Source organism: Manis pentadactyla, chromosome 17 (genome assembly GCF_030020395.1).
Source record: "Manis pentadactyla isolate mManPen7 chromosome 17, mManPen7.hap1, whole genome shotgun sequence".
NCBI lineage: Eukaryota > Metazoa > Chordata > Mammalia > Pholidota > Manidae > Manis > Manis pentadactyla.
In genome coordinates, this window is record NC_080035.1 from 58,509,618 (window position 1) to 58,519,287 (window position 9,670).

The window sequence follows — 9,670 nt, forward strand, 5'->3', positions numbered from 1 at the left end:
GGTGAGACATGTATGGTGTTTTAAGTAGTTTGATTAAAGTTTTGAAAATATTCCTCTATTAATTTTACAAAAAGCACAGTTCTATAACAATATTTTAGCAAAGTTGTGTAACCATTGCCTGTACTTCAAAAAATGAACAGATTTAAACTGGACACAACCATTTTATGTTACCACCAGGAACATAATGCTTTTATGCTTCTTTGTGATCGGAAATATATACATGTAGGGTTGACAAATGTAGAGAAAAAAAACCTAGTAGGTGTCACTGTTACTATGTAGAACATACAATAGCTTGCCTGATTTTTTTTCCTTAAAATAGAATACTTCATTTTATATTTCTTTTTGCCAGAGGGATTTGTTGGCAATGTTCCTCTTCAACAATCCACTGGTTAGGCTGAAAACCAGTTAGATTTGGAGTGGTCTCCTGGTGAACCCCCTGTCACCCTGTCTCTATTGATTCCAAGGAGCAGCTACTTGTGATGCTTTCGGATGTTAAAATTTAGGCTGGGGCAGAACCAGATGTAAATACCATTCACTTTCTCCCAAGCCCAGAGTGTAGGCCTGTAAGCCTATTGAGCAAATACAAGACATTCTGGACTGTTAACGAAAAGTGTTAACGCTACCTTGGATTTAGAGTATTTTCCCTTTGAAGGCATAATTAATTAATTAATACTTCCTTTATCTTCACTTATTCAAGGTGGGTTGAAGAAAGTATACAGATGAGAACTGATGGGGGCCTGAATCAGTGACATCTGTATAAACAGGAAGAAGGGTGAATCAGACTTTGAGACTGAAAACCCAGGACTTGGTAACTAAAAGGAACCAAAGGGGTTTGGAAGGTGGTGAGGGAGAAAGGACTTAAAGGTAATCCCAAAGCTGGTTTGTCTAGGCCAAGGTTTCTCAACTTGGACACTGCATTTTGGACTGGATACTTCCCTGCCCCGGCCGGCTGCCCTGTGCCCTGCAGGGTGTGCTCAGCCACCCCTTTCCTCTACCGATATGACAATAGCATCTCACCTGAGTCCTGATACCCACAATGTTTCCAGACATTGTCAAACGTCCCCTAATGACACATTCAGCCCCAATTGAGAACCACTGGTCTAGGTGAGTGGCTGTGGCATTAATTGGGCTACCAGAGGTGGGTGCCAGGAGAGCTCTTTGTAACCTTAAACCTGAAGGGGCCGCATATTTCCTGGCAAGACAAGAGCAAACCTGTGCAGAATTGCAGATGGGACCTTTTCACAAATGTGCATTTCAGCCTCAGATAATCACTCACATCTTTCTCTAGGAGTTAGATGTTCCCCACCCATGACTAGGTACATAGTTCTCACACGACAAGCCATTTCATTAATCAGATAGTTTCTTATAGACAACTCAGGGAAAAATCAACTTTAAATGGCCTACATATCCTTGTATTTGAACAAGTATCTTTGGCCATCATATTATGCCTATACTTTGCAAATTTGAATATATAATTACATAGCCTGAGTAGTAACCTTTTACATCTATTTTTTCATTGTACTTTTATATTATGGTCTGCTTTATAATAAATTTTCCTTTGTATTTTCCTTTTTCCCTTTAGTTTTACTTCTGGTTTACAGTATTAATACTTCCCAATTGATTTATACTTGCTAATAGACCATGATTATATTCATCAGTTCTGGGTATTTTTTTATCTATTTATAACTTTTGGTATCAGTCTTGTTTTAAAATCTCAAATGTTCTTTGTTGATTAATTATATACCATTTTTTTAACACTGACAGCTGTTACTTCATTTTAAAACAATATTCAAGGCCCCCATATTTGAAAACGTATCTTCATTCCTATCCCTTGAGATTTATTAAAAGATTAGGTGAATAGATGTATACATTCCATAAAACTGACTAAATGTACTAGAGTCAAATAACCAGTTTTCCTTTTTTAAGATGACACTGCTCTGCAAAATTACAGTATTCTCAGTTGCACAGCAATAAGACAAAAGTTGTTGTAACAAAATTCAAATGTTTATTTTTTTCAGAACAGCTATATTAATGAAAATAAATTATATTTAAACCACCTTTAATATTTGTACATTATCTTTATACAACTGCAACAGTGCTTTCAGAAGGCAACTTGTAAAGGACATTAAGTTCACAATTAAAACGTGTTTTAAAAATGGGGGAACATTAAAGAACATAAAATTGGTCTGAAATATATCTCAATGCTGAGAGGTATTCTGTTTTTATTAAATTAACTGTATTTATACTCAAAATAACATGGCTTTTAGCAAAAGACAATTATTTCTTGTTCATTTCAGTTATTTCCTGGATCCAGAACAAAATCTGTGTATTTATTTCTTTGAAAACATCATTTGTTGACCGTCCTTTCACTGCCATGGAATGATTTGCCTTCTCAATCCAGTGGATTTTATTAGGAGCTTGCATTTTCTGTGTCACTTTCTCCAATAAGTTCTAAAGGGAAAAAAAGAGGATAGTAGGAGAATATTCTATTGGTGTTCAATAAATATCCTCTCTCCTGCCCCACCTATGCTGGCATCCATTCACTGAATATTCATTAAATGTTTACCCTACAGACAACTTTTGAGGCAACAGAATGTGCAAAGAAATGTCCACAGAAGTTGCAGCCCACATCTCTCTGATAACAGCAATACCACAGATCAGATCAAGCATTCATTATTGACAATAAAAAGTTAACTGGAGCAAAAAAAAATTCTAATACTTTTCCCCTAAGGAAATGATATGCTGTGGGAAATACACTAATATCTGGTAATATGTACAAATTACTAGCTTTTGCTCAAGAGTCAATCTGCTTGAATGTTGAAACCACATGTACAGTCTAGTCATCCCAATATCACAAGACTCAGATATTAATCCTTCACTTCCCAAATAAGAGTTAATCATTTACCAACTCTCTTTCCAGGAGATGTCAGTATGCTTGTATTTTTAGGTTCTCCAAAGCAACAGGGCAGCTAAGACACAAAACCAGCATTAGTCACATCAGCATCTTTTTAAAGAGACTGAATATTCCAGGTAATTATCTCGTTCCAAAGATATTTCTGTCTTTCATTCTTTCTCTCATTCACACAGACATCAAATTGTAATTCACCTTTTCACACATTTCATCTGCTGAGCCTGACACGAACAGTACAGGGCCTTTTATCCGAAAGAGATCTTCATCTCTGAGTTTATGCTGCTGCTTTGGATGGTGCAGTGGGTAGGAGATGCAAATGAGACCTCGAACAAAGCCATCAGCGTCATCCAGCTCACTGTGACACAGTACAGAAGCAGCTGCTCTTGAGCCCATTGAACGACCTAAAATCAATTAAAATTGAGTTCAGCCCAAAACATAAACATTCACATAAAGTAGAGATGATAATGTGGCAAATTAGATTTCATTTACCATTCATTCATCACATTTGTATAGCAATGAATTACTTAACTCCAAAAGGTGGCAATTAACAAGCTGCAATACCCATAATGGATATATATAGCCCGTGAAGAGCTAGAAATAGATACTAAGCAGATTTTTAAAAAAAGGAATTATTTTTCTGGAGAGTAATTCCTCCTCAAAAGAAGAGGAATCATTTGAGAGAGGGTGATTCAGGGATATAAATAAAAGGACAAATCTTTGGGTTACAATACACATATATGAGATTTAAATTTGCTTTACTATATAAAGTATCTTGATGTTTTACAAGGAAGTGACTGACCAAAACAAAACAAACAAAATTCCTTCCTGTGATCAACTAATTTTAATTCTTGATTACTCGTTCCTTTATGAATATGAGAAGATTTAAAATCAAGTATTAACAAGTATTGCAACTTACCTCCAAGGAAAACACCTGCAAGTTTGTACTCTCCTGAGGTCTTTAGGTAATTCTAGGAAAATCAATCAAAAAATGACCAATTCTTCTCCTATAAAATATTCCACTGGAAAATGACATGTATTTCCTCATCATTACTGAAATGTATGAAAATCTTTGCAATGAAAACCACAAAATCTTAAGGGATTTTTCTTGAAAGAGGTAACCATCTCTTCGCTCTTATAGTCAGAGCTTCACTATCAAATCATATGTTCAGAAATAAAGGTGTATATACAAGCAAAATGTCACTTTACCTGTTTAAAAAATTCAAATACTATAATGTTTTTAAAGAAGAAATTGTTTTTTTTTTAAAAAAAGCCAGTAAAAGCTTCCAATACAAAGTTTGATAATACTAACATCTAATTTAAAGCTCTCAAAACCTTAGCAAGCTTGAAATAATTTGGACTAAAAGAAATTTCAGATTTGTATACAGAAAATCATGCCACATTTGTACATTCAGAGTATAATAGGCAAAATGTCCAGAAATACTTTCTAAAGTTATATAATTCCAGTAAGAAAATTACAAAGTGACTTCCTTGGCAGTATCATGAAAAAACAATTATGATGTAAGCATTCATCTCCATGGAAACTGATGGCAAAAGAAAAATGGGACCACTACATTGCCTACATGTACTGTTGAGTTTCTAAGAATACTCATTAGGAGATTTTTAAATTAAACCAACTGACTGCTAATAAAGTTTGTCTTAAATTTATTAAGAATTTAAAACTGAATTCTAAGGAAATATAAAGAAATGTTCTTACCAAAACTGATTTATATGCCTTAATTCTATGTACAATATTAAGGCCTTTACAGGTAAATCTCAGGCAAAAAAACCCATGAGATGCCAGATGGGATGCCAGTGACGTCAAATGAGGAAGATTGATATCTCCCGATGCTCCATGTGTAAGAATTACTCCGTATGTTAAGCTCTTGTTAGGAACCATACAAACAGCATCCAGTAATTTATTTCCAAAAGGTATTTTTAATTTAACCTGGAATTCAAGAGAATAAAGGCATAAAAAATTACTTCCTTGCCTATTCAGACAACTGAATAACTACATTTGTTCTGTGAGATCCATGATTCAAGTCATGGCCTCCAAATAAAATGCAATGATATTAATAACAGCTAATATTTAATAAGTACTTATTGTGTGTGAGGTACTATTATATGTGCTTTACATGTATTAACTCACTTAACCTTACTAGTAATTCTATGAGGCAATCACTATTATTATCTCCATTTTTATAAATGAGAAAATGGAGGCACAAAGGGTTAAGTAATGTGCTCAAGACTGTACAGCTGGGATTCAAACTCAGGCAGTCTGCTCCAAAGTCCTTAATCTTAACCACAAATGCTATGCTGTCCCTCAAATACTTGATGAAAATAAGGAACTCACACTGGCGCCAATGAATATTAAAAAAAAAGGAACCCTGATGGTGCAGAATATATGAAAATAATGTATTACCTCGGTATGACTCATTTTCACTGTTGAATAACAAACTTAAAGTGCATTACATCTGAGGAGCAAAGGACATCGCCCTGAAAAGAAGATTCTGTTGTGAAAGGTGGGTTGGCAGACATGGGTATGACACAAGAACTATGAAGGAATACATTCTGTAGCTAAAATAAACACACTTAGAACTACATCTCTAAGAACTGGTATCTTTATTGTGCATTATTTAATTAGTTTCAGGGTTCCTATAGGCCCTCGGAATTGGTTATAGTGTCAAGTAGATGTTACATAAAGTAAAGCTAGTTGATACTGAAATGGTACCAATGACATGGAAGGCTTAAGAAAATGCCTATCAAAGCAGGATGCTGTATCTTGGCATATATATTTTTCTTCTAAGCATTTTTATTCTCGACTATCTTCAACTTAATTTCACAGAATCTTTCTATTAACCCATTTCCCTGGTCATTATCCTTCCCAACTATTCCTCCCAACCTGCAATAAAAGTATACTTACACACCCTTCAGCATGAGACTTTGCAGAGCCTGTGAAAGGCAGAGTGAATATTTCCACTCTACTGACATTGGGCTTGACTATGTGACTTGCTTTGATTAATGGAATACATGTAAAAGTTTCAATACACCACTTCTAAGCTGAGGCATGGCGAATTTCCAGAAGCCCTCTTGAACCCTCCCCCTCAGCCATGAGAAAAGCGAGCTCCAGGTATTGCATTTTCAGCCTGGTCCCTGAATGAAGACACATGGAGCAGATCTGAACCCAAAAGTAAAGTACGGGCTCCAGCAAGGACCTAAACCATTGAAGAACCGTGAAATGTCGACCTGAAGAACCAAGAGCATGAGAAGTTGCAGACCACTGAGATTTGGGGTTGTTGTGCAGCATTCCTTCCTACTATAAGAGATCTTTTCTTGTTCAGGATATTATCAACACCAGGATCTCCATTATTCATCTATATTCCCATTAAAATCATTCATTCATTGCATAGGTACACAAAACATGGCTCAAAATTCAAAAGGTACCAAAAATATACTGAAAACTCATCCTCATTCTACTTCTGCCTTCACCTAGATGCCCTTTCCAAAGGCAACCACTATTACCCAATTTTTGCATATCTTCCCCGATATTTTACACACACATGTACATACACAGCTCTCCTTTTTCTTTTTATCAACTGGTGCTCTATTTTTCTGAACCTTTCCCTCCCACTTAACATACATCTTGGTGATTACTCTTTTCTTTATACACTGAGTGCTTCCATTTTTTTAATGCCTGCAGAATATTCCAAGGAAGGGTGGCACATGATTTACTTCACCAACCACCACCTATTAATGAACACTGAGATTGTTTCCAATCTTTTGCTGAAATATACTACAATGGGTGGCATTGTCCTTACATTATTTTCACATGTGGGCAGACATATTTACAAGAAAAATTCCTGGGAGAAGAATTGATATATCAAAGGGTATAATCATTTGCCAATTAATTTTTTAAGGAATACATTTCATTTTTAAATAGGCAATACATGCACATGGTATAGAAGTTTAAAAGAAAACGTACATAGGTAAGTCTCCTCATTCTTTTCCCTCAGCTCCCAAGTTCCTTTCCCTTCCCAGAAGCAACCACTGTGACCAACTTATGTGTGTGTTTCCATAGATGTGTAGAACAACTGTATTATTTGAGTGTGAAAGGTATTAGTCTGGCTGCAAAAATTCTGGGATTTGAGTGGGAGGAAGATGAAGGACTTCAGCCTTCAGTGTCCTTGTTTTAATAAATTTAGTCCCATAATTAAGTGTGCCTGGGGTCCCCTAGTTCAAAGATCTGGTTTTACCTTCTCAAGAGAGTGGCCTCCAGTCTTCTAATGGGAGGAAGGCAGTCAGCCAACAGTGTGAAATGGGGAAAGACCAGAAAGAAACTGGTGCTGCCAGTTTTCTGTGCATCTGGAAGGTCCTGTGGTTTATAGGGAGCTGTTCTGCAGTAATCCCTGTTGCTGGTTAGGATTAAGCTGAAGTTTGCTAAGACATTTGCTTTCTAGAGCACAATATTTCATTGTTGTTGTTTCCTTTCCCATTCTCTCCAACCTTGTGGGTTTATGTCTTTAAAAAAAGCCCTTTATCGTAATTTCAGTGAGATTTCAGGAAGCAGTAAAATTAGATACATGTACTCAAGCCACTATCTTAACCTCGAATGCTCCTATTATTCCTCAACAATTCAGAGGGTTTTGTTTGTTTGTTTTTCAGGAAAACTCTGCTTCCTTCCAGACTGTATGAGGAACAGTCCGTTCTTGACTGCTGCACACCTGCCGGACTACTTCGGAAACACCGAAATTGTTCCAGGACGCTGGCCCACCGCTACCTAGCCTGGGCAGCCCAGGCCATGACCTCTGGCTTCGGGTTCAGGCAGGACCGGGTGGGTAGCCTGGCAGCCTCGGCGTCCTCAACTGCAAACGGAGGAAGAGCAGCAACCTTACAGGGATGCTGCGGTGACGAATCAACCTGTGGCTGTATCCACAGTGTCCCCAGGTCGTGAGCACCCAAGAGTAATTTTATGGCCACCACTGATACTCAGACTACAGTGTGCGACCACGTCTTACGCTGGAGGATCGAAAAGCCACCAGCACAGTTAACTTCCAACCGAAAAACGCCTGCGCGTTCCCGATCCCGCGCGGCTACCGCAGGACGCGGGCAGTCGGGAGCGAACAGGGACGCCAGGGGTCAGCCTCCGGGGCCGGCGACCTGGCCGGGGCCACAGGAGGCACCAACGGTCCCAGGGCCGGGATTCGGCGGCACCTGCGGATCGTCTTACCGAACCGGCGCGCGTGCGCCCGGCGGAGCGGCGGCCGCCTCCAGCCCGGGACTCCGGAGCCCGGGGGCTGCTCGCGCCGGCCGCGGTGACAGGCTCGGGGGTTCGCACCGCCCTGCACTCCGGCCTCCCCGGGGCCGCCGCCCGCGGACAGCGAACTTCTGCCAAAAGCCTCCCGGAGTCGACCAATAGCCCTGAGGGGCGACGGCCGCCGCCGCCAGGCGCCTAGCGCTCCCTCGGGGGGCCGCCCCGATCCTGCCGCGCCGACCGCAGGGGCCGCCCCACTTACCGGAGGAGAAAAAGCGGCCCGGAGCACCTCCCCGCCCGCACTCCCTTCAGCGATCGGACTACCGCGCTCGAAGAGACCGCCTTGCTCCAACGCCGGCGCGTTCCGGCACGGCGCACGCGCGCGCAGGCCCCGCCCCCTGGAGCGCGGGGCACCCCGGGAGCGGGAGTTTTCCCGCAGAGACCGGCGGCGTCCGCTCAGCGTCCGGTACTCGCTGCTAAGCGCCGACCGACTCCACTCTGGACCCTTCCGCATCCCGCCCACTCCGTCCCAACAGTTGCGCGGGTCGGAGAACGTTGGGTCCATGCCGCTTGCTCCCTTTCCCGCACCGCGCCATCGTCCGGGTCGGCTCCCTTGCGGAGAGAAACAGCCGCCGCCCACTCCCTGTGCTTCTCCCACGCCGTCGTCCCCGCCTGGTCATTGGAACTGCCTGCCGGACGTTCGCTGGTCCCCACCTGCCCTCCCTCTTTCCTGCAGGGTCCACAGAGCCGCCAGGGGCAGCCTGCGGCTCAGCCTCCCAGAGCCCTCCTGTCACGCCTCTAACCGCGCGGAAGGCTCGATAGTGACGCCCACGGTGTCGCACGATTGCCCCCCTCACCGCTCACCTTTCCATGACCTCCTGTGCTCTTTTCCTTGGCCCCTTCGATCTGCTGCCCTCACACACAAACCCACCAGCCATGCCCCACTACAGGGTCTTCGTGCTTTTGCATCTCCGAAATCGCAGCGGCGAGCCCCGCATCGCCTCGTCCTCGGAGTTTGCACCCCCTCGGCCTCTTCTCAGGCCTTCCCTCGGCACCTCACCCGCGCTTCCCCTCCTTGAACCCTGGGCACCGATGACTGTCCGGCCCACACTGGCCTGTAAACTCTCCGGGACGGCACGGTGTTCTGTTATTTTACCTGGAATCTCCTGTGTGTGGAGTAATGCCTGGTAAATCAGTATTTCTTGAATGAATGAATCTTCCCCAGGCCCAGTGCACTTGGTAACTGCCCTTTTTTCTGTCACGGCACACGTAAGAAAGTCCTGAAAACCACTTAGTGGCATTTACCTGAAACGTTTACCTGAGTTACAAAGTTTTCATTAACGTTTCTTGACTGGTCTGCTGATTTTCTAGTTATGCTTTTAAAAACAACTTTACTTACATACCACATAATTCGTTTAGTTGAAGAGTACAATGATTTTCGGTAAACTTACAACCATTTGCAACCCAAACCATAACCTAATTTAAGATCATATCCATCACCCCAAACAGAA

The 9,670-nt window shown here is 41.7% G+C and overlaps 1 protein-coding gene across 3 annotated transcripts; it reads right to left on the reverse strand.

The window, feature by feature from the left end:
• Nucleotides 1–2,204: 2,204 nt before the first annotated feature.
• TEX30 (testis expressed 30) lies at nt 2,205–9,089 on the reverse strand. Of its 3 annotated transcripts, none has more exons than XM_036893745.2 (6): nt 8,422–9,089; nt 4,626–4,856; nt 3,828–3,879; nt 3,107–3,312; nt 2,906–2,969; nt 2,205–2,451 (listed from the first exon to the last, which is right to left on the reverse strand). In XM_036893745.2, exons 1-6 carry the CDS (start codon nt 8,722–8,724, stop codon nt 2,411–2,413), a joined length of 897 nt encoding a protein of 298 aa, XP_036749640.2. In that variant the 5' UTR covers nt 8,725–9,089; the 3' UTR covers nt 2,205–2,410. The 3 variants fall into 3 exon arrangements, with proteins under 3 accessions (XP_036749640.2, XP_036749641.2, XP_036749639.2); XM_036893746.2 differs by lacking the exon at nt 2,906–2,969 and adding an exon at nt 5,331–5,404 and having other exon boundaries at nt 8,422–8,544; XM_036893744.2 differs by lacking the exon at nt 2,906–2,969.
• Nucleotides 9,090–9,670: the final 581 nt, after the last annotated feature.